The following is a 23,894-nucleotide window of genomic DNA, read 5'->3' on the forward strand; positions in this document are numbered from 1 at the left end:
CCACGCCCCCTCTCACAGCCGCGCCCTGTCACGGCCACGCCCCCCTCCCGGCCCGGGACGCCTTGTAAGGCAGCGGCGCGCGCGCGGGGGGCGGGGTTTTGCATATATTTGCATGTGGCCCCGCCCCCGCGGGTCGCGGCCGGGCATGGAGCGGGGCCGGGAGCGGCGCAGCGGGGCCGGGGGGCCCGGGGGGATCGGGGGGCCCGGGGGGGCCGAGGGGGCCGGGCCCCCCCCCGAGCGGCTCCGCCTGGTGGTGCTGGGCGGCGGCGGCGTCGGGAAGAGCGCGCTGAGCGTCCGCTTCGTCCAGGTACGGGGGGAGCCCCCCCCCAACCGGGACATCCCCCCCAAACCGGGACACCCCCCCCAACCGGGACATCCCCCCCCAAACCGGGACACCCCCCCAAACCGGGACACCCCCCCCCAAACCGGGACATCCCCCCCAAACCGGGACATCCCCCCCCAAACCGGGACACCCCCCCCCAACCGGGACATCCCCCCAAACCGGGACATCCCCCCCCAAACCGGGACATCCCCCCAAACCGGGACATCCCCCCCCAAACCGGGACATCCCCCCAAACCGGGACACCCCCCCCCAAACCGGGACACCCCCCCCAAACCGGGACATCCCCCCAAACCGGGACACCCCCCCAAACCGAGACACCCCCCCCAAACCGGGACATCCCCCCCCAAAAGCGGGACACCCCCCCCAAACCGGGACATCCCCCCCCAAACCGGGACACCCCCCCCAAACCGGGACATCCCCCCCCAAACCGGGACACCCCCCCAAACCGGGACATCCCCCCAAACCGGGACACCCCCCCAAACCGGGACATCCCCCCCCAAACCGGGACACCCCCCCAAACCGGGACATCCCCCCAAACCGGGACACCCCCCCAAACCGAGACACCCCCCCCAAACCGGGACATCCCCCCCCAAAAGCGGGACACCCCCCCCAAACCGGGACATCCCCCCCCAAACCGGGACACCCCCCCAAACCGGGATATCCCCCCCAAACCGGGACATCCCCCCCCAAACCGGGACACCCCCCCCAAACCGGGACATCCCCCCCCCAAAAGCGGGACACACCCCCAAAACCGAGACCCCCCCCCAAACCGGGACATCCCCCCCCAAAAGCGGGACACCTCCCCCAAAACCGCGACCCCCCTCAAACAGGGACCCCCAAACTGGGGACACCCCCAAAACAGCCCCCCCCCCCCGAGGTGCCCCTAAACTGGGGAGCCCCAACCCGGCCCCCCCCAAACCTGGACCACCAGAGTATGGGGGACCCCCTTGATTTGGGGGGGGGGTCGGATGCCCAGATGCCCCCCAGTTTGGGGGTTCAGGAGTCTGGGGTCCTGCGTCCCCCCCCAGTTTGGGGGGTCAGGCACCCGGACGCCTGGGTCCCCCCCAGTTTGGGGGTTCAGGCACCTGGATACCTGGGTCCCCCCCAGTTTGGGGGTTCAGGACCCCAGACTCCTGTGTCCCCCCGAGTTTGGGGGTTCAGGCACCCGGATACCTGGGTCCCCCCCAGTTTGGGGGTTCAGCACCCCAGATGCCTGGATCCCCCCACCAGTTTGGGGGTTCAGGACCCCAGACTCCTGTGGGTGCCCCCCCAGTTTGGGGGTTCAGGCACCCAGACTCCTGGGGGTGCCCCCCCAGTTTGGGGGTTCAGGCACCCAGATACATGCATCCCCCCCAGTTTGGGGGTTCAGCACCCCAGACTCCTGGGGGTGCCCCCCCCCAGTTTGGGGATTCAGGACCCCAGATGCCTGGGTGTCCCCCCCCAGTTTGGGGGTCCAGCACCCCAGACTCCTGTGTCCCCCCCAGTTTGGGGGTTCAGGAGTCCGGGCTCCTGCATCCCCCCCAGTTTGGGGGTTCAGGCACCCACACCCCTGTGCCCCCCCAGTTTGGGGGTTCAGGAGTCTGGGCTCCTGTGTCCCCCCCCAGTTTGGGGGTTCAGGACCCCAGATACCTGGGTCCCCCCCAGTTTGGGGGTTCAGCACCCCAGACTCCTGGGGGTGCCCCCCCCCAGTTTGGGGGTTCAGGCACCCACACCCCTGTGCCCCCCCAGTTTGGGGGTTCAGGAGTCTGGGCTCCTGTGTCCCCCCCCAGTTTGGGGGTTCAGGCCCCCAGATACCTGGGTCCCCCCAGTTTGGGGGTTCAGGCACCCAGATACCTGGGTCCCCCCCCAGTTTGGGTGTCCAGCACCCCAGACTCCTGGGGGTGCCCCCCCCAGTTTGGGGGTTCAGGCACCCACACCCCTGTGCCCCCCCAGTTTGGGGGTTCAGGCACCCAGATACCTGAGTCCCCCTCCAGTTTGGGTGTCCAGCACCCCAGACTCCTGGGGGTGCCCCCCCAGTTTGGGGGTTCAGGCACCCACCCCCCCGTGCCCCCCCAGTCCTACTTCGTCCCCCACTACGACCCCACCATCGAGGACTCCTACTCCAAGCTCTGCACCGTGGACGGGGTCCCCGCGCGCCTCGACAGTGAGTGGGGGGGTCCCCCCGGATGCCTGGGTCCCCTAAAAATTTGGGGGACCCCCCCGACTCCCTCCCTGACCCCCCCCCTTTTTCCCCGGCAGTCCTGGACACGGCGGGGCAGGAGGAATTTGGGGCGACGCGGGAGCAGCACCTGCGGGGGGGGACGGCTTCCTGCTCGTCTTCGCCATTAACGACCGCGGCAGGTAACGGGGGGCCCCCCCCCCCGGCACCCCAAAACTGGGCCGGGGGCCCTGGCGTTCCCCTGAGCACCCCAAAACCCCGTCGCTCCCCCCCCCAGCACCCCCAAATTTGCCCCCAGTTCCTGCGCACCTGGAATTCCCCAAATTCTCCTCTTGCACCCCAAAATATGACCCAGATCCAGCACGGAGCACCCCAAAATATCAGCGGCCCCCCCAAACCCTGTGCACACCCCCTATACCCTGGGCACCCCAAAAATCACCCCTTGCACCCCAAAATATGACCGGGATCTGGCACGGAGCACCCCAAAACATCCCTGCCCCCCCAAACCCCTCACACAGTCCCTATCCCCCCCCCAGCTCCCCAAAACTCTCCCTTGCACCCCAAAACCTGACCCAGATCCAGCACAGAGCACCCCAAAACATCCCTGCCCCCCCAAATCCCTCGCACAGCCCCTGTCCCCCCCCGGCACCCCAAAACTGGGCCGGGGGCCCTGGCGTTCCCCTGAGCACCCCAAAACCCTGTCGCTCCCCCCCCAGCACCCCCAAATTTGCCCCCAGTTCCTGCACACCTGGAACCCCCCAAATTCTCCTCTTGCACCCCAAAACCTCACCCAGATCCAGCACGGAGCACCCCAAAACGTCACTGGCCCCCCAAATCCTTTACACAGCCCTGTCACCCCCCCAGCACCCCAAAATTCTCTCCTTGCACCCCAAAATCTGACCCGGACCCGGCACAGAACCCTGAGCGCCCCAAAACATCCCGGCCCCCCCAAATCCTTCACACAGTCCCTATCCCCCCCCCCAGCACCCCAAAACTCTCCCTTGCACCCCAAAACCTGACCCAGATCCAGCACAGAGCACCCCAAAACATCCCTGCCCCCCCAAATCCCTCGCACATCCCCTATACCCTGGGCACCCCAAAACTCTCCCCTTGCACCCCAAAACCTGACCCAGATCCAGCACGAAGCACCCCAAAATACCAGCGGCCCCCCCAAACCCCTCACACAGCCCCTGTCCCCCCCCGGCACCCCAAAACTGGGCCGGCACCCCTCACGTTCCCCTGAGCACCCCAAAACCCTGTCGCTCCCCCCCCAGCACCCCCAAATTTGCCCCCAGTTCTTGCGCACCTGGAACCCCCCAAATTCTCCTCTTGCACCCCAAAACCTCACCCAGATCTGGCACAGAGCACCCCAAAATATCAGCGGCCCCCCCAAACCCTGTGCACACCCCCTATACCCCGGGCACCCCAAAAATCACCCCTTGCACCCCAAAATATGACCTGGATCTGGCACGGAGCACCCCAAAACATCCCGGCCCCCCCAAACCCCTCACACAGTCCCTATCCCCCCCCCAGCTCCCCAAAACTCTCCCTTGCACCCCAAAACCTGACCCAGATCCAGCACAGAGCACCCCAAAACATCCCTGCCCCCCCAAATCCCTCGCACAGCCCCTGTCCCCCCCCCGGCACCCCAAAACTGGGCCGGGGGCCCTGGCGTTCCCCTGAGCACCCCAAAACCCTGTCGCTCCCCCCCCAGCACCCCCAAATTTGCCCCCAGTTCCTGCACACCTGGAACCCCCCAAATTCTCCTCTTGCACCCCAAAACCTCACCCAGATCCAGCACGGAGCACCCCAAAACGTCACTGGCCCCCCCAAATCCTTTACACAGCCCTGTCACCCCCCCAGCACCCCAAAATTCTCTCCTTGCACCCCAAAATCTGACCCGGACCCGGCACAGAACCCTGAGCGCCCCAAAACATCCCGGCCCCCCCAAATCCTTCACACAGTCCCTATCCCCCCCCCAGCACCCCAAAACTCTCCCTTGCACCCCAAAACCTGACCCAGATCCAGCACAGAGCACCCCAAAACATCCCTGCCCCCCCAAATCCCTCGCACATCCCCTATACCCTGGGCACCCCAAAACTCTCCCCTTGCACCCCAAAACCTGACCCAGATCCAGCACGAAGCACCCCAAAATACCAGCGGCCCCCCCAAACCCCTCACACAGCCCCTGTCCCCCCCCCGGCACCCCAAAACTGGGCCGGCACCCCTCACGTTCCCCTGAGCACCCCAAAACCCTGTCGCTCCCCCCCAGCACCCCCAAATTTGCCCCCAGTTCTTGCGCACCTGGAACCCCCCAAATTCTCCTCTTGCACCCCAAAACCTCACCCAGATCTGGCACAGAGCACCCCAAAATATCAGCGGCCCCCCCAAACCCTGTGCACACCCCCTATACCCCGGGCACCCCAAAAATCACCCCTTGCACCCCAAAATATGACCTGGATCTGGCACGGAGCACCCCAAAACATCCCGGCCCCCCCAAACCCCTCACACAGTCCCTATCCCCCCCCCAGCTCCCCAAAACTCTCCCTTGCACCCCAAAACCTGACCCAGATCCAGCACAGAGCACCCCAAAACATCCCGGCCCCCCAAATCCCTTGCACAGCCCCTGCCCCCCCCCCAGCACCCCAAAACTGGGCCGGGGGCCCTGGCGTTCCCCTGAGCACCCCAAAACCCTGTCGCTCCCCCCCAGCACCCCAAATTTGCCCCCAGTTCCTTCACACCTGGAATTTTCCAAATTCTCCTCTTGCACCCCAAAATATGACCCAGATCCAGCACGGAGCACCCCAAAATATCAGCGGCCCCCCCAAACCCTGTGCACACCCCCTATACCCCGGGCACCCCAAAAATCACCCCTTGCACCCCAAAATATGACCGGGATCTGGCACGGAGCACCCCAAAACATCCCTGCCCCCCCAAACCCCTCACACAGTCCCTATCCCCCCCCCAGCTCCCCAAAACTCTCCCTTGCACCCCAAAACCTGACCCAGATCCAGCACAGAGCACCCCAAAACATCCCTGCCCCCCCAAATCCCTCGCACAGCCCCTGTCCCCCCCCGGCACCCCAAAACTGGGCCGGGGGCCCTGGTGTTCCCCTGAGCACCCCAAAACCCTGTCGCTCCCCCCCCAGCACCCCCAAATTTGCCCCCAGTTCCTGCACACCTGGAACCCCCCAAATTCTCCTCTTGCACCCCAAAACCTCACCCAGATCCAGCACGGAGCACCCCAAAACGTCACTGGCCCCCCCAAATCCTTTACACAGCCCTGTCACCCCCCCAGCACCCCAAAATTCTCTCCTTGCACCCCAAAATCTGACCCGGACCCGGCACAGAACCCTGAGCGCCCCAAAACATCCCGGCCCCCCCAAATCCTTCACACAGTCCCTATCCCCCCCCCCAGCACCCCAAAACTCTCCCTTGCACCCCAAAACCTGACCCAGATCCAGCACAGAGCACCCCAAAACATCCCTGCCCCCCCCAAATCCCTCGCACATCCCCTATACCCTGGGCACCCCAAAACTCTCCCCTTGCACCCCAAAACCTGACCCAGATCCAGCACGAAGCACCCCAAAATACCAGCGGCCCCCCCAAACCCCTCACACAGCCCCTGTCCCCCCCCCGGCACCCCAAAACTGGGCCGGCACCCCTCACGTTCCCCTGAGCACCCCAAAACCCTGTCGCTCCCCCCCCAGCACCCCCAAATTTGCCCCCAGTTCTTGCGCACCTGGAACCCCCCAAATTCTCCTCTTGCACCCCAAAACCTCACCCAGATCTGGCACAGAGCACCCCAAAATATCAGCGGCCCCCCCAAACCCTGTGCACACCCCCTATACCCCGGGCACCCCAAAAATCACCCCTTGCACCCCAAAATATGACCTGGATCTGGCACGGAGCACCCCAAAACATCCCGGCCCCCCCAAACCCCTCACAAAGTCCCTATCCCCCCCCAGCTCCCCAAAACTCTCCCTTGCACCCCAAAATCTGACCCAGATCCAGCACAGAGCACCCCAAAACATCCCTGCCCCCCAAATCCCTCGCACAGGCCCTGTCCCCCCCCCGGCACCCAAAACTGGGCCGGGGGCCCTGGCGTTCCCCTGAGCACCCCAAAACCCTGTCGCTCCCCCCCCAGCACCCCCAAATTTGCCCCCAGTTCCTGCGCACCTGGAATTCCCCAAATTCTCCTCTTGCACCCCAAAACCTCACCCAGATCCAGCACGGAGCACCCCAAAATATCAGCGGCCCCCCCAAACCCTGTGCACACCCCCTATACCCCAGGCACCCCAAAAATCACCCCTTGCACCCCAAAATATTACCTGGATCTGGCACGGAGCACCCCAAAACATCCCTGCCCCCCCAAACCCCTCACACAGTCCCTATCCCCCCCCAGCACCCCAAAACTGGGCCGGGGGCCCTCACATTCCCCTGAGCACCCCAAAACCCTGTCGCTCCCCCCCCAGCACCCCCAAATTTGCCCCCAGTTCCTACGCACCTGGAACCCCCCAAATTCTCCTCTTGCACCCCAAAACCTCACCCAGATCCAGCACGGAGCACCCCAAAATATCAGCGGCCCCCCAAACCCTGTGCACACCCCCTATACCCCGGGCACCCCAAAAATCACCCCTTGCACCCCAAAATATGACCGGGATCTGGCACGGAGCACCCCAAAACATCCCTGCCCCCCCAAACCCCTCACACAGTCCCTATCCCCCCCCAGCTCCCCAAAACTCTCCCTTGCACCCCAAAATCTGACCCAGATCCGGCACAGAGCACCCCAAAACATCCCTGCCCCCCCAAATCCCTCGCACAGCCCCTGTCCCCCCCCGGCACCCCAAAACTGGGCCGGGGGCCCTGGCGTTCCCCTGAGCACCCCAAAACCCTGTCGCTCCCCCCCCCCAGCACCCCCAAATTTGCCCCCAGTTCCTGCGCACCTGGAACCCCCCAAATTCTCCTCTTGCACCCCAAAACCTCACCCAGATCTGGCACAGAGCACCCCAAAACTTCAGCGGCCCCCCCAAACCCCTCACACAGCCCCTATCCCCCCCCCCCAGCACCCCAAAACCTGCCCCCGGATCCCTGACACAGCCCTGAGCACCCCAAAACCCACCTGACACCCCAAAACCCCCACCCTGACTCCTTACACACCTGTGAGCACCCCAAAAGTGACCAGGCACCCCCAAATCCATCCCAGCCCTTCTGCACCCCAAAACCTGCCCCTGTCCCCCCCCTGACAGCCCTGAGCACCCCAAAACCCCCCCGACACCCCCAAACTCACCCCCAACCCCCTCTCACAGGACCTGTCTCCCCCCCAGCACCCCCAAACCTGCTGCCGAACACCTTCGCACGGCCTGAGCACCCCAAAATTCCCACTGGCACCCCCAAACCCTCCCTGAGACCCCCCGCACCCCCAAACCCACCCCTGGCACCCCCAAACCCCCCTGAGACCCCCCCAGCACCCCCAAACCCACCCCTGGCACCCCCAAACCCCCCCTGAGACCCCCCGCACCCCCAAACCCACCCCTGGCACCCCCAAACCCTCCCTGAGACCCCCCGCACCCCCAAACCCACCCCTGGCACCCCCAAACCCTCCCTGAGACCCCCCCAGCACCCCCAAACCCACCCTGGCACCCCCAAACCCTCCCTGAGACCCCCCCAGCACCCCCAAACCCACCCCTGGCACCCCCAAACCCTCCCTGAGACACCCCCAGCACCCCCAAACCCACCCCTGGCACCCCCAAACCATCCCTGAGACCCCCCGCACCCCCAAACCCACCCCTGGCACCCCCAAACCCTCCCTGAGACCCCCCCAGCACCCCCAAATCCACCCCTGGCACCCCCAAACCATCCCTGAGACCCCCCCGCACCCCCAAACCCACCCCTGGCACCCCCAAACCCTCCCTGAGACCCCCCCAGCACCCCCAAACCCACCCCTGGCACCCCCAAACCCTCCCTGAGACCCCCCGCACCCCAAACCCACCCCTGGCACCCCCAAACCCTCCCTGAGACCCCCCCGCACCCCCAAACCCACCCCTGGCACCCCCAAACCCTCCCTGAGACCCCCCCAGCACCCCCAAACCCACCCCTGGCACCCCCAAACCCTCCCTGAGACCCCCCCAGCACCCCCAAACCCACCCCTGGCACCCCCAAACCCTCCCTGAGACCCCCCAGCACCCCCAAACCCACCCCTAGCACCCCCAAACCTTCCCCAAGACCCCTCAGACAGCCCTGGACCCCCCCCCAGCACCCCCAAATCCACCCCTGGTGCCCCCAAACTTGCCCTGGACCCCCCTTTCCCACGCCTGCTCCCCCCAAATCTGCCTCTAGTCCCCCCAAACCTGCCCCCAGCCCCCCCGTTCCCACCCTGGACCCCCAAACCTGCCCCCAGCCCCCCCGTTCCCACCCCTGGACCCCCCCAAACCTGCCCCCAGCCCCCCCGTTCCCACCCTGGACCCCCCAAACCTGCCCCCAGCCCCCCCGTTCCCACCCCTGGACCCCCCCAACCTGCCCCCAGCCCCCCCGTTCCCACCCCTGGACCCCCCAAACCTGCCCCCAGCCCCCCCGTTCCCACCCCTGGACCCCCCAAACCTGCCCCCAGCCCCCCCTGTTCCCTCCCTCGACCCCCCAAACCTGCCCCCAGCCCCCCCGTTCCCACCCCTGGACCCCCCAAACCTGCCCCCAGCCCCCTGTTTCCCCCCTGGACCCCCCAAACCTGCCCCCAGCCCCCCCGTTCCCACCCCTGGATCCCCCAAACCTGCCCCCAGCCCCCCTGTTTCCCCCCTGGACCCCCCAAACCTGCCCCCAGCCCCCCGTTCCCACCCCTGGACCCCCAAACCTGCCCCCAGCCCCCCCCGTTCCCACCCCTGGACCCCCAAACCTGCCCCCAGCCCCCCTGTTTCCCCCCTGGACCCCCCAAACCTGCCCCCAGCCCCCCCGTTCCCACCCCTGGATCCCCCAAACCTGCCCCCAGCCCCCCTGTTTCCCCCCTGGACCCCCCAAACCTGCCCCCAGCCCCCCCGTTCCCACCCCTGGACCCCCAAACCTGCCCCCAGCCCCCCCGTTCCCACCCCTGGACCCCCAAACCTGCCCCCAGCCCCCCCCGTTCCCACCCCTGGACCCCCCAAACCTGCCCCAGCCCCCCGTTCCCACCCCTGGACCCCCCAAACCTGCCCCCAGCCCCCCCGTTCCCACCCCTGGACCCCCCAAACCTGCCCCCAGCCCCCCCGTTCCCACCCCTGGACCCCCCAAACCTGCCCCCAGCCCCCCCGTTCCCACCCCTGGACCCCCCAAACCTGCCCCCAGCCCCCCCGTTCCCACCCCTGGACCCCCCAAACCTGCCCCCAGCCCCCCCGTTCCCACCCCTGGACCCCCAAACCTGCCCCCAGCCCCCCCTTCCCCCCCTGGACCCCCCAAACCTGCCCCCAGCCCCCCCGTTCCCACCCCTGGACCCCCCAAACCTGCCCCCAGCCCCCCCATTCCCACCCCTGGACCCCCCAAACCTGCCCCCAGCCCCCCCGTTCCCACCCCTGGACCCCCCAAACCTGCCCCCAACCCCCCCGTTCCCACCCCTGGACCTCCCAAACCTGCCCCCAGCCCCCCCGTTCCCACCCCTGGACCCCCAAACCTGCCCCCAGCCCCCCCTTTCCCACCCCTGGACCCCCCAAACCTGCCCCCAGCCCCCCTGTTCCCACCCCTGGACCCCCAAACCTGCCCCCAGCCCCCCCGTTCCCACCCCTGGACCCCCAAACCTGCCCCCAGCCCCCCCTGTTCCCACCCCTGGACCCCCCAAACCTGCCCCCAGCCCCCCGTTCCCACCCCTGGACCCCCAAACCTGCCCCCAGCCCCCCCCGTTCCCACCCCTGGACCCCCCAAACCTGCCCCCAGCCCCCCGTTCCCACCCCTGGACCCCCCCAACCTGCCCCCAGCCCCCCCGTTCCCACCCCTGGACCCCCCCAACCTGCCCCCAGCCCCCCCGTTCCCACCCCTGGACCCCCCAAACCTGCCCCCAGCCCCCCCGTTCCCACCCCTGGACCCCCCAAACCTGCCCCCAGCCCCCCCGTTCCCACCCCTGGACCCCCAAACCTGCCCCCAGCCCCCCCCGTTCCCACCCCTGGACCCCCCAAACCTGCCCCCAGCCCCCCGTTCCCACCCCTGGACCCCCCCAACCTGCCCCCAGCCCCCCCGTTCCCACCCCTGGACCCCCCCAACCTGCCCCCAGCCCCCCCGTTCCCACCCCTGGACCCCCCCAACCTGCCCCCAGCCCCCCCGTTCCCACCCCTGGACCCCCAAACCTGCCCCCAGCCCCCCCATTCCCCCCCTGGACCCCCAAACCTGCCCCCAGCCCCCCCTGTTCCACCCCTGGACCCCCAAACCTGCCCCCAGCCCCCCCGTTCCCACCCCTGGACCCCCAAACCTGCCCCCAGCCCCCCTATTCCCACCCCTGGACCCCCCAAACCTGCCCCCAGCCCCCCTGTTCCCACCCCTGGACCCCCAAACCTGCCCCCAGCCCCCCCGTTCCCACCCCTGGACCCCCCCAACCTGCCCCCAGCCCCCCCCATTCCCCCCCCCAGTTTCGGGGCGCTGCTGCGGCTGCACGGGCAGATCCTGCGGGTGAAGGACCGGGACGACGTCCCCACCGTCATGGTGGGCAACAAGGCCGACCTCCTCCCCCAGCGCCAGGTACCCCCGGGGCCCCCCACCCCTGAGACCCCCCCGGGGTCCCCCCACACCCCTGAGACCGCCCCCAGGTACCCCCCAGGGCCCCCCCAAACCCCTGAGACTCCCCCTGGGACCCCCAGGGACCCCACCCACACCCCCTGGGATCCCCCCATGGACCCCTAGGGACCCCCAGGGTCCTCCCCACACCCTGAGACCCCCCCAGGCACCCCCAGGGACCCCCCCTACACCCCTGAGACCCCCCCAGGGACCCCCCGGGGACCCCCCACACCCCTGAGACCCCCCCCCGGGACCCCCTGGGGACCCCCCACACCCCTGAGACCCCCCCAGGGACCCTACCCACACCCCCTGGGATCCCCCCATGGACCCCCAGGCACCCCCAGGTTCCTCCCCACACCCTGAGACCCCCCCAGGCACCCCCAGGGACCCCCCCTACACCCCTGAGACCCCACTGGGACCCCCTGGGACCCTCCCCCACCCAGAGACCCCCCAAGGGACCCCCCCGGGACCATCCCACACCCCTGAGACCCCCCCAGGGACCCCCCGGGGACCCCCCACACCCCTGAGACCCCCCCCGGGACCCCCAGAGACCCCCCCTACACCCCTGAGACCCCCCTGGGACCCCCCGGGACCCTCCCCCACCCAGAGACCCCCAAGGGACCCCCCCGGGACCACCCCACACCCCTGAGATCCCCCCGGGGCCCCCTGGGACCCCCCCGGGCCCCCCGACCCCCTTGAGACCCCCGGGGACCCCCCCTGACCCCCCCGGAACCCCCCGCGACAGCCCCGTTTCCACACGGATGTGAAAAGGGCGGGACAGGAAGTCCCGCCCCCGCTGGGCCCAGAACAGGAAGTCCCGCCCCTGCTGGCGGGCTTGGTTTCACTCAGGACAGGAAGTCCCGCCCCTCGCCGGGCTCCTTGACTTTGCCCAAAACAGGAAGTCCCGCCCTCTCTGGCCACAGGACAGGAAGTCCCGCCTCCACTGGCCTGCTTGGCTTGGCTGAGAACAGGAAGTCCCGCCCCCTCTGGCCTGCTTGTTTTCACCCAGGACAGGAAGTCCCACCCTCTCTGACCCCAGGACAGGAAGTCCCGCCCCCTTTAGCCACCTTGGTTTGCCCAGGACAGGAAGTCCCGCCCCTGGTGGGGCGGTTGATACGCTTCGCAGAACAGGAAGTCCCGCCCTCCAGGTCAGGGCGGCCATCTTGGATCCGCTCGAAACAGGAAGTCCCACCCCTCTTGGCCCGGCAGCCATCTTGGATCCACTCAGAACAGGAAGTCCCGCCCCTCCTGGCCCGGCAGCCATCTTGGATCCACTCAGAACAGGAAGTCCCGCCCCTCCCGGCCCGGCAGCCATCTTGGATCCACTCAGAACAGGAAGTCCCGCCCCTCCTGGCCCGGAAGCCATCTTGGATCCACTCGGAACAGGAAGTCCCGCCCCTCCTGGCCCGGCAGCCATCTTGGGCCCACTCAGAACAGGAAGTCCCGCCCCTCTTGGCCCGGCAGCCATCTTGGATCCACTCAGAACAGGAAGTCCCGCCCCTCCTGGCCCGGCAGCCATCTTGGGCCCACTCAGAACAGGAAGTCCCGCCCCTCTTGGCCTGGCAGCCATCTTGGATCCACTCAGAACAGGAAGTCCCGCCCCTCCTGGCCCGGCAGCCATCTTGGGCCCACTCAGAACAGGAAGTCCCGCCCTTCTTGGCCCGGCAGCCATCTTGGATCCACTCAGAACAGGAAGTCCCGCCCCTCTTGGCCCGGCAGCCATCTTGGATCCACTCGGAACAGGAAGTCCCGCCCCTCCTGGCCCGGCAGCCATCTTGGCCCCACTCAGACCAAAGACCCTACGGCCTACAGCGGCCATCTTGATCCCCCTCCCCACACCAACAACCCTTCCGGCAGCCATCTTGGAGGCACCGCAGGGCCCTCACCCCCTCACCCAGAGGCCGGGGGCCCGGGGGGGTGTGTGTGGGGGGGTGGGGTGTGGGGGGGTGGGGTCAGGCCGCCCCCCCCCAGGCCCCGCTGTGCCCCCCCCCAGGTACCGCGGGAGGAGGCGCAGGCCTTCGCCCGCCAGAACCGCCTGCCCTACCTGGAGGCCTCGGCCAAGACCCAGCTCAACGTGGACGAGGCCTTCCACGAGCTCGTCCGCGCCGTCAGGTGGGTGGGGGGGGACCCCAAAAAAATCCTGGGGGACACCCCCCCCCCCCAGATTAACACCCCCCTCCCCTCTTTTCTGTTTGCTCTCCCGCAGGCGCTTCCGGGAGCAGGAGACCCCCCCGGCGCTGCCCCCGCCCCCCCGCGGCAAGGACCCCCCCCGCTGCCCCTGCGCCCTCCTCTGACCCCCCCCCCTCCCCCCCGCGGGGCAGTTTGGGGGGGGGCTCGGGGGGGGGGTAGACGTGTGTGTATATATTCGGGCATGCGCCCCAAATTTGGGTGCCCCCCACCCCCCCAGACCCAAGTTGGGGGGGGAGGTAAAGACACCCTCCCCCCTTCCCCCCACTCCTGGGTTTGGGGGGGGCACTTGCTGACACCCCCCCCACGGACCCTCCATTTTGGGGAGCCCCCTTTTTGTAGACACCCCCCACCCCTCTTTTAGTCCCCGCCCCCACCTTGCAGGACCCCCCCCCCCCGATCTTATTTTGGGGACCCCCCCTTGTCCCAGAGACCCCCCCCAGATTCCCTTTTTGGGCACCCCCTCTTTTTTAGATCCCCCCCCCCGGCTCCTATTTTGGGGTCCCAGCCTTTACGAGGGGTCTCCACCCCCCCAATTTGGGGTCCCCAGGGCCCCCCTTCTTTTCTAGGCCCCCCCCCCACCCTATTTTGGGGGCTCCCTCCTCCATGGCCCCCCCCCCCCAAACCCACCAATGTGGGGGTCCCAAGGGTCCCCTCCTTCCTGCCCCCCCCCCCCGCCATTTGGGGTCCCTCCCATCTTGGGGGGCCCCGGGACCTCCCCTCCATCACCCCCCCCCTCCATTTTGGGGTCCCAGAGCCCCCCCCAGCTCCCCAATTTGGGGTCCTGCCCCCCCCCCATTTTTGTTTTGGGGCCCCCCCAGCTTTGCTCGGACACATCCCCCCCCCCCACCCTGGGAGGGGGGACACGCACACATGCCCCCCCCTCCCCCATCGGTATCACGAGTTTTGGGGGGCCCCTGTGCCCCCCCCCCAGCTGCTGTAAATACCAAAGCCCCCCCCCTCACTGGGGGGGGGGCCCCCCACATTAAAGTGCCTTAAAGCCGGCGAGCACACGCGTGTGCGAGGGGTCACGTGTGTGCGGGGGGGGGGCACACGCGGGGGGGCTTGTGTGAGGAGACCCCCCCAAGTCATGTGACGCCCTCCCCCAATCTGAGCCCCCCCAAGTCCTATCTCCCCCCCTCATGTGAGACCCCCCCAAGTCGTGTGACCCCCCCACATCTGAGCCCCCCCAATCTTGAGCCCCCCCAGTCCTATGACCCCCCCCATGTGAGACCCCCCCAAGTCGTGTGACCCCCCCCGAATCTGAGCCCCCCCAAGTCTGAACCCCCCAAGTTGTGTGAGCCCCCCCATTCCCACGAGACCCCCCCCCAAAGTGATGTGACCCCCCCAAATCTGAGGCCCCCCAAGTCCTATGACCCCCCCCATGTGAGACCCCCCCAAGTCGTGTGACCCCCCCCGAATCTGAGCCCCCCCATCCTACAAGACCCCTCGTGTGAGCCCCCCCAAGTCTGAACCTCCCCACGTTGTGTGAGCCCCCCCATTCCCACGAGCCCCCCCCAAGTGGTGTGACCCCCCCACATCTGAGCCCCCCCAAGTCCTATGACCCCCCCATGTGAGACCCCCCAAGTCCTGTGACCCCCCCAATCTCAGCCCCCCCATCCTACAAAACCCCTCGCGTGAGCCCCCCAAGCCCTGAGCCCCCCCCAAGTCCTGTGACCCCCCCAAAATCTAAGCCCCCCCCAAGTCGTGCGACCCCCCCATTCCCACAAGACCCCCCCCAACTCATCCAAGACCCCCCCAATCCCACGAGCCCCCCCATTCCCACGACCCCCCGCCCATCCCCACGAGCCCCCCCCCACCCCCCCCGCCCCTCCCCCCCCCCGCCATGACGCCCCCCCCCCCCCCCCAAAAACGAGGAGACTCGGGAACGATAAAAAGGTCTCGGCAACACCCACGACACGGCCCGACACGATACACCGTAGAAAAGGGGGGGGGGCACGGGGCCGCCCCCTCCCCCCCCCACCCCCCCCCAACACCCCCCCGCCCCGGGGGGGGGCCCTGACTTGGGGCCGGATTGAGCGATTTGATGGGGGGGAAGGGGGGGAGGGGAAGGGGGGGGAGGGGCGGGGGGGGGGGCATCAGCGTGGGGGGGGGGGGGCGCGGGGGGGGGGCCCCCAATATATATAATAATAATTATAATAATAATTAAAAAAAAAAAACGGAAATGAAAAAAAAAATGAAGGGGGGGGGAGCTGCCCCCCCCCGGGGGGGGGGGGGGCAAATTGCTCGGGGGAGGGGCAAATTACCCCGGGGGGGGGGGCAAATTACCCGGGGGGGGAGCAAATTACCCCGGGGGGGTAAATCCAGCCCCCGGGGGGGGGGGGGAACTGGCCCCGGGGGGGGTTAATTGGGGGGGGGGGGGGTGGCAAAATTGCCCCATGGCGGGGGGGTAAAACTGCCCCGGGGGGGGGCAAATCTGCCCGGGGAGGGGGGGGATCTGCCCCGGGGGGGGGGGATCTGCCCCGGGGGGGGGGCAAATGTGCCCCGGGGGGGGGTGGGGGGGGCAAATCCGGCGATACAATATGATACATAGAGACTTTGACCCTATACACTATATACAACCCCCCCCCGCCCCCCCAAAACCCCGGGGGGGGGGGGCAGGGGGGACCCCCTTAAACCCCCCCCCCCCCAAATCCATCCAGATTGGGGGGGGGGGGGCAATTGGCAATAAATAGCTCATGGGGGGGTTGGCGGGGGGGGGGGGAGGGGCTGATGGTCCTTTTTTTTGGGGGGCCCCCCCCCCTTGGTGTGGGGCCCCCCCCTTTTTTTTTTTGACACCCCCCCCCCAACACTTATATACAGGACCCCCGGGGGGGGGGGGGACACAGGCTGGTCCCGGGGGGGGGGGGGCCCCCAATAACCCTGTTCTGGGGGGTGGAGTGGACCCAGATGGGGGGGGGGGGAGGGGCAAGGGGGACCCAGGCTTTTGGGTGCCCCCCCCCCAAAAAAAAAGGGGACCCCGGCATCCGCCCCCCCCCCCCCCCCCCCCACGGAAAATGGAGGCTACTAAATAGACATTTATACATATATATATAAATAAAGGGGTCTCCGCCGGGGGGGGCACCGGGGCCCCCCTCTTTTTTTGGGGGGAGGGGGGGTTGGGGGGGTCCCCACTTGCCTCTGCCAATGCCCATGGGACCCCCCCGGGTCCTCCCCCCCCCCCAAAAGGAGGGATCTTGGGGGGAACCCCCCCCCGTTGGGGGCTGTCCCCAATCCTGGGGGGGGGGTCCCTGTGTGTAACGGGGGGGTCCCCAATCCTGGGGGGGGTCCCCAAAGCTGGGGGGTCCCCCAAAGCTGGGGGGGTCCCCCAATGCTGGAGGGGGTCCCCAATCTTGTGGGGGGTCCCCAATTTTGGGGGGGGCCCCCAATTTTGGGGGGGGCCCGTCCCCAAGGAGGGGGGGCTCTGTGTTCCCAAAGGGGGGGTCTGTGTCCCCCAGAGAGGGGGTGACCCCGAGTGGGGGGGGGGGTCCCTGTTGCTGGGGGGGGGGGTGGGTCCCCCATCTTGGGGGGTGTCCCCATCCTGGGGGGGTGTCCCCGATTTGGGGGGGTGTCCCTGTCCCCATCCAGGGAGTGTCCCATTCCCAGGGGGGTGTCCCCATTTTTTGGGGGGGTTTGGGGGGGGGGGTGTCCCCATCCCGGGGCGGGGGGGGGGGGGGTCCCCAAGAAATGTCCCCATCCGGGGGCGTCCCCCCAAGGGGGGTCCCCAGGGATGTGTCCCCATTCCTGGGGGGGGTCCCCATTCCTGGGGGGGGGGTGTCCCCATTCCAGGGTGCACATCCCCATCCCAGGGGGTGTCCCCATCCCGGGGGGGGGTCCCCTGTCCCGGGGGGGGGGTCCCCATCCTGGGGGGGGGGGTCCCCAAGGGGTGTCCCCAGGGAAGTGTCCCATTCCTGGGGGGGGGGGGGGTGCCCCCATTTCTGGGGGTGTCTGTCTCCATCCCAGGGGGGGGGTCCCCATCCCGGGGGGGGGGGGGGGGTGTCCCCAAGGGGTGTCCCCAGGGATGTGTCCCATTCCCGGGGGGGGTCCATCCCCATTCCCGGGGGGGTCCATCCCCATTCCCGGGGGGGTCCGTCCCCATTCCTGGATGGTGTCCCCATTCTGGGGGGGGTTGTCCCCATCTTGGGGGGGGGTGTCCCCACCCTGGGGGTTTGTCCCCGTCCTGGGGGGGGTGGTGACCCCCTCCTGGGGGGGTGTCCCCATCCCCGAGGGGGTGTCCCCGTCCTTGGGGGGGGGTGCCCCCATCTTGGGGGTGGTGTCCCCATCCTGGTGGGTTGTCCCCATCCTGGGGGTTGTCCCCATCCTGGTAGGTTGTCCCCATGCCGGGGGGTTGTCCCCATCCCGGGGGGTTGTCCCCGTCCCCGGGGGGGTGTCCCCGTCCCCGAGGGGGTGTCCCCATCCCCGGGGGGGTGTCCCTGTCCTTGGGGGGGGGTGCCCCCATCTTGGGGGTGGTGTCCCCGTCCTGGTGGGTTGTCCCCATCCTGGGGGTTGTCCCCGTCCTGGTGGGTTGTCCCCATCCCGGGGGGTTGTCCCCATCCCGGGGGGTGTCCCCGTCCCCGAGGGGGTGTCCCCATCCCCGGGGGGGGGTCCCCAGGGTCCCGGGGGGGGGGGGGTCAGGCGCACTTGGTCTGGGCCTGGGCGAGGAGGTCGCTGAAGGAGTCGAAGAGGCGCTCGAGCCAGGCCTGGTTGCGCATGCACTGCTGGACCACCTCCTCCTGCCCCAGGTCCTCGTCCTGCCCCTCGATGGCCGTCGTCTGCGGGGACGGGCCACCGTCGCCATCGGGGACAGCCCCCGGCCCCCCCCCCCGGCCCCCCCCCCCCCGCCAAGGGGACGGACGCGGCGGCGGGAGGGGGGCAGGGAGGGTCGTTGTGATGGAGGTGGGCACCACCGTGGAGGGGTTGGCCACCAGGGTGGGGTGGAAAGGCAGGGATGGGAGATGGAGGTGGCTACCGTGAAGGAGAGATGGCCCCCATGATGGCCACCAGGAAGGGGTCGGCCACCAGGATGGGGTGGGGACAGGGAGGGTCATCACAATGGAGGTGGCCACCGCCATGAAGGGGTTGGCCACCAGGGTGGGGTGGAAAGGCAGGGATGGGAGATGGAGGTGGCCACCATGAAGGAGATGGCCCCCACGATGGCCACCAGGAAGGGGATGGCCACCAGGAAGGGGTGTGGGGCCAGGGAGGAGGTGGCCACCACCACGAAGGGGTTGGCCACCACGATGGGCTGGAAAAGCAAGCTCAAGACATAGAAGTGGCCACCACCAAGAAGAGAAACGGCCACGAGCATGGGAAGGAGCGGGGACAGGGGACGGCGATGGCCACCACGGTGGCCACCACCAAGGGCTGGCGGGGGGGCGGGGCGGGGGCGGGGGCGGGGCGGGGGCGGGGGCCGCGGGGGAGGGGCGCACCTCGTCCTTGCAGCGCAGGAAGGTGTGGTACTTGTAGTGGTGCAGCGAGTGGTAGAGGGTGTAGAAGAAGGACTTCTCCACCTCCACCTTGAACTCCTGCGGGGGGGGGGGGGCACGGGCTCAGCCCCCCCCCCCCAACACCCCTGGGACCCCCAGGAACCCCTGGGAACCCCCCCAGACCCCCCTGGGACCCCCAGGAACCCCTGGAACCCCCCCAGACACCCCTGGGACCCCCAGGAACCCCTGACACCCCCCAGACATCCCTGGGACACCCAGGAACCTCCCAGGAACCCCTGACACCACCCCAGACACCCCTGGGACCCCCAGGAACCCCTGACACCCCCCCAGACACCCCTGGGACCCCCAGGAACCCCTGACACCCCCCAGACACCCCTGGGACCCCCAGGAACCCCCCAGGAACCCCTGAGACCCCCCCCCCCAGACCCCTCTGGGACCCCCAGGAACCCCTGACACCCCAGGAACCGCTGAGACCCCCAGGAACCCCTGAGACCCCCCCAGATACCCCTGGGACCCCCAGGAACCCCTAGGACCCCCCCAGACACCCCCAGGAACCCCTGGGACCCACCTGACACCCCCAGGAAGCCCTGAGACCCCCCAGGACCCCCCAGGATCCCTCTGGGACCCCCCAAGACCCCCAGGACCCATCTGTAATGCCCCAAGACCCCCAAGACCCCCCCAACTCCCCCCCCCCAGGATCCCCGCACCCCATTTCTGGGGCCTTCCCGCTCTCCTCTTGTTCTTCCTAAGGGCTTTACAGCTGCAGGGACCCCCCAGGACCCCCCCCAGGACCCCCAGGACCCCCTGAGACCCCACCAGGACCCCTAAGATGCCCCCAGGACCCCCCAGGAACCCCCAAGACCCCCCCGTACCTGGGGTTTCCCCACATTTCTCTTGACCTTGCTAAGGCTTTTGCACTTGTGGGGACCCCCAGGACCCCCAGAGACCCCAGGACCCCCCTAGGACCCTCCTGGGACCCCCAGGACCCCCAGGACCCTCCAGGACCCCCCCATGAATCCCCAGGACCCTCCAGGAGCCCCCAAGATCCCCCACGACCCCTCTAGGGACCCCCACGACCCCCCATACCCACACTGCTCTTGACTTTACCAAGGGTTTTCCAGTTGCGGGGCCCCCCAGGACCCCCTGGGACCCCCCCAGGACCCCCAGAAGCCCCCCCGGGACCCCCCCAGGACCCCCAAGACCCCCCCATACCTGGGGTTTCCCCACACTGCTCTTGACCTTGCTAAGGCTTTTGCACTTGTGGGGACCCCAGGACCCCCCAGGGACCCCCAGGAACCCCCAGAACCCTCCAGGACCCCCCCAGGACCCCCCAGGGAACCCCAGAACCCTCCAGGAGCTCCCCAAGATCCCCCACGATCCCTCCAGGGACCCCCACGACGCCCACGACCCCCCCATACCTGGGGTTTCCCCACACTCCTCTTGACCTTGCTAAGGCTTCTGCACTTGTGGGGACCCCCAGGACCCCCCAGGGACCCCCAGGGACCCCCCAGGACCCCCAGAACCACCCCGGGACCCCCCAAGGATCCCCAGGACCCTCCAGGAGCTCTCCAAGATCCCCCATGACCCCTCTAGAGACCCCCAGGACCCCCCATATCCACACTGCTCTTGCCTTTACCAAGGGTTTGAGAGTTGCGGGGCCCCCCAGGACCCCCTGGGACCCCCCCAGGACCCCCAGAAGCCTCCCCAGGACCCCCCAGGACCCCCCCAGGACCCCCAAGACCCCCCCATACCTGGCGTTTCCCCACACTCCTCTTGACCTTGCTAAGGCTTTTGGACTTATGGGGACCCCAGGACCCCCAGGGACCCCCAGGGACCCCCAGAACCCTCCAGGACCCCCCCAGGACCCCCAGGGAACCCCAGAACCCTCCAGGAGCCTCCCAAGATCCCCCCACGTTCCCTCCAGGGACCTCCGCGACCCCCCCATACCTGGGGTTTCCCCACCCTCCTCTTGACCTTGCTAAGGCTTTTGCACTTGTGGGGACCCCCAGGACCCCCAGGAACCCCCAGGGACCCCCAGGACCCTCCAGGACCCCCAGAACCCCCCCCGGGACCCCCCAAGGATCCCCAGGACCCTCCAGGAGCTCCCCAAGATCCCCCATGACCCCTCTAGAGACCCCCAGGACCCCCCATACCCACCCTGCTCTTGCCTTTACCAAGGGTTTGAGAGTTGCGGGGCCCCCCAGGACCCCCTGGGACCGCCCCAAGACCCCCAAGACCCCCCCAGGACCCCCAAGACCCCCCCGTACCTGGGGTTTCCCCACGCTCCTCTTGACCTTGCTGAGGGTTTTGCGGTTGTAGGGTTCCCCCCGGGGCGCAGCTTCACCAGCGACTCCCCGGGCTCGGCGTGGAGCTGGGGGAAGGTGTGCAGGGCCTCCTGGGGGGGGACACGCACGCACCCCGTCACCGCGGGCTTGGGGACACCGGGGGGGGGGTCCCTGGCACCTGCGGTAGGGGGACACCCCGGCACGGGGAGATTTGGGGGGGCCCTGTCACGCTTGGGCATCGGGGACACCCGGGGGGACCCCGTCACCGCGGGCTTGGGGACACCGGGGGGGGGGGTCCCTGGCACCTGCGGTAGGGGGACACCCCGGCACGGGGAGATTCGGGGGGGCCCTGTCGCGCTTGGGCATCGGGGACACCCGGGGGGACCCCGTCACCGCGGGCTTGGGGACACCGGGGGGGGGTCCCTGGCACCTGCGGTAGGGGGACACCCCGGCACGGGGAGATTCGGGGGGGCCCTGTCGCGCTTGGGTATTGGGGACACCGGGGGGGACCCCGTAACTGTGGGATTGGGGACACCGGGGGGGTCCCTGGCACCTGCGGTAGGGGGACACCCCGGCACGGGGAGATTTGGGGGGGCCCTGTCGCGCTTGGGTATTGGGGACACCCGGGGGGACCCCGTAACTGTGGGATTGGGGACACCGGGGGGGGGTCCCTGGCACCTGTGGTAGGGGGACACCCCGGCACGGGGAGATTTGGGGGGGCCCTGTCGCGCTTGGGTACTGGGGACACCCGGGGGGACCCCGTAACTGTGGGATTGGGGACACCGGGGGGGGGGTCCCTGGCACCTGCGGTAGGGGGACACCCCGGCACGGGGAGATTCGGGGGGGCCCTGTCACGCTTGGGTATTGGGGACACCCGGGGGGACCCCTGTAACTGTGGGATTGGGGACACCGGGGGGGTCCCTGGCACCTGCGGTAGGGGGACACCCCGGCACGGGGAGATTTGGGGGGCCCTGTCACGCTTGGGTATTGGGGACACCCAGGGGGACCCCGTAACTGTGGGATTGGGGACACCGGGGGGGGGTCCCTGGCACCTGCGGTAGGGGGACACCCTGGCATGGGGAGATTTGGGGGGGCCCTGTCACGCTTGGGTATTGGGGACACCCGGGGGTCCCCGTCACCCCTCAGCACTGGGGACACCCAGGGGACACCCCTGGGCCCCAGCGGCACCCAGGGACCTCGGGGACACCCAAGTCTCGTCTGAAACCACCCCCAGCCCCCCCCCAGCCCCATGGCCCCCCCTGCAACCCCCCCAGTCCCCCCCAGCCCCATGGCCCCCCCTGCAACCCCTCCAGCCCCCCCCTCAGCCCCATGGCCCCTCCCAGCAGCCCCCCGCACCCCCCCCAGCCCCATAGCCCCCCCCTTAGCCCCCCCAGCCCCGCAGCCCCCCAGCCCCAAGCCCCCCCAGCTCCATAGCAGCCCCCCCAGCCCCACAGCCCCCCTCACAGCCTCCCCCAGCCCCGCAGCCCCCCCCGCAGCCCCCTGCAGCCCCATAGCCCCCCCCAGCCCCAAGCCCCCCCAGCCCCACAGGCCCCCCCCAGCCCCATAGCCCCCCCCAGCCCTCCCAGCCCCACAGCATCCCCCGCAGCCCCATAGCCCCCCAGCCCCAAGCCCCCCCCAGCCCCATAGCATCCCCCGCAGCCCCATAGCCCCCCCTGCAGCCCCCCCAGCCCCATAGGCCCCCCCAGCCCCAAGCCCCCCCCAGCCCCATAGCCCCCCCTGCAGCCCCCCCAGCCCCATAGCCCCCCCAGCCCCAAGCCCCCCCCAGCCCCAAGCCCCCCCAGCCCCATAGCATCCCCCCCAGCCCCACAGCCCCCCCTGCAGCCCCACCAGCCCCATAGCCCCCCCCAGCCCCAAGCCCCCCCAGCCCCATAGCATCCCCCGCAGCCCCATAGCCCCCCCTGCAGCCCCCCCAGCCCCATAGGCCCCCCCAGCCCCAAGCCCCCCCAGCCCCATAGCATCCCCCGCAGCCCCCCAGCCCCATAGCCCCCCCTGCAACCCCCCCAGCCCCATAGCCCCCCCCAGCCCCAAGCGCCCCCCAGCCCCAAGCCCCCCCAGCCCCATAGCCCCCCCTGCAGCCCCCCCAGCCCCATAGCCCCCCCCAGCCCCAAGCCCCCCCAGCCCCATAGCATCCCCCGCAGCCCCATAGCCCCCCCTGCAGCCCCCCCAGCCCCATAGGCCCCCCCAGCCCCAAGCCCCCCCCAGCCCCATAGCCCCCCCCCAAGCCCCCCCCAGCCCCATAGCCCCCCCCAGCCCCAAGCCCCCCCAACCCCATAGCATCCCCTCCAGCCCCATAGCCCCCCCCCAGCCCCCCAGCCCCAAGACCCCCCAGCCCCTGCAGCCCCCCCCCAGCCCCCCCCAGCCCCCCCCCCCCCCGCAGCCCCCCCCAGCCCCACCTGCAAGGAGGGGTTGAGCGTCACCCTCTTCAGGACCTTCTTCTTGTGGTCGTTGAGGATCCCGTCGATCTTGCGCATGGGGGGCAGGTAGAGCTCATCTGGGGGGGGGGAGGGGGAGGGGCTGCGTTAGGGGGTGGGGTCTCGGGGGGGAGGGGTCCCGGGGGGGTGGGGGGTGGGGGTCTCACCGTTGGTGTCCTCGAGGGCCTGGATCATGTCGGGGTCGAGGGCGGTGCTGACCAGCATCTCCACGTAGCTGCGGTACATCTCCTTCATGGCCCGCGTGTTCAGCACCCGCCCCGGCGGGGCCCGCTCTGAGGGGTGGCGGTGCCCCTTT

General features: G+C 69.3%; 2 protein-coding genes across 2 annotated transcripts in view; one reads left to right on the plus strand and one right to left on the minus strand.

The window, feature by feature from the left end:
• The first annotated feature begins 145 nt into the window (after positions 1–145).
• On the plus strand, positions 146–13,673 carry LOC142077345 (ras-related protein R-Ras-like). Its single transcript, XM_075139411.1, is given in 7 exon segments — positions 146–307; positions 2,399–2,486; positions 2,582–2,641; positions 2,644–2,683; positions 11,083–11,191; positions 13,221–13,339; positions 13,434–13,673. Coding segments are annotated over 7 exon segments (666 nt in total). The 3' UTR covers positions 13,522–13,673.
• Positions 13,674–17,962: 4,289 nt separating this feature from the next.
• LOC142077346 (proline-rich protein 12-like) overlaps positions 17,963–23,894 on the minus strand; it is a 22,351-nt gene continuing 16,419 nt past the window's right edge. The window contains 6 exon segments of the mRNA XM_075139412.1: positions 17,963–18,186; positions 18,844–18,939; positions 21,129–21,190; positions 21,193–21,256; positions 23,561–23,658; positions 23,746–23,871. Of these exon segments, the coding sequence (XP_074995513.1) occupies positions 18,046–18,186; positions 18,844–18,939; positions 21,129–21,190; positions 21,193–21,256; positions 23,561–23,658; positions 23,746–23,871 (587 nt within the window). The 3' untranslated portion in view covers positions 17,963–18,045.

This window comes from Calonectris borealis, unplaced genomic scaffold (assembly GCF_964195595.1).
Source record: "Calonectris borealis unplaced genomic scaffold, bCalBor7.hap1.2 HAP1_SCAFFOLD_224, whole genome shotgun sequence".
In the NCBI taxonomy this organism is placed as follows: domain Eukaryota; kingdom Metazoa; phylum Chordata; class Aves; order Procellariiformes; family Procellariidae; genus Calonectris; species Calonectris borealis.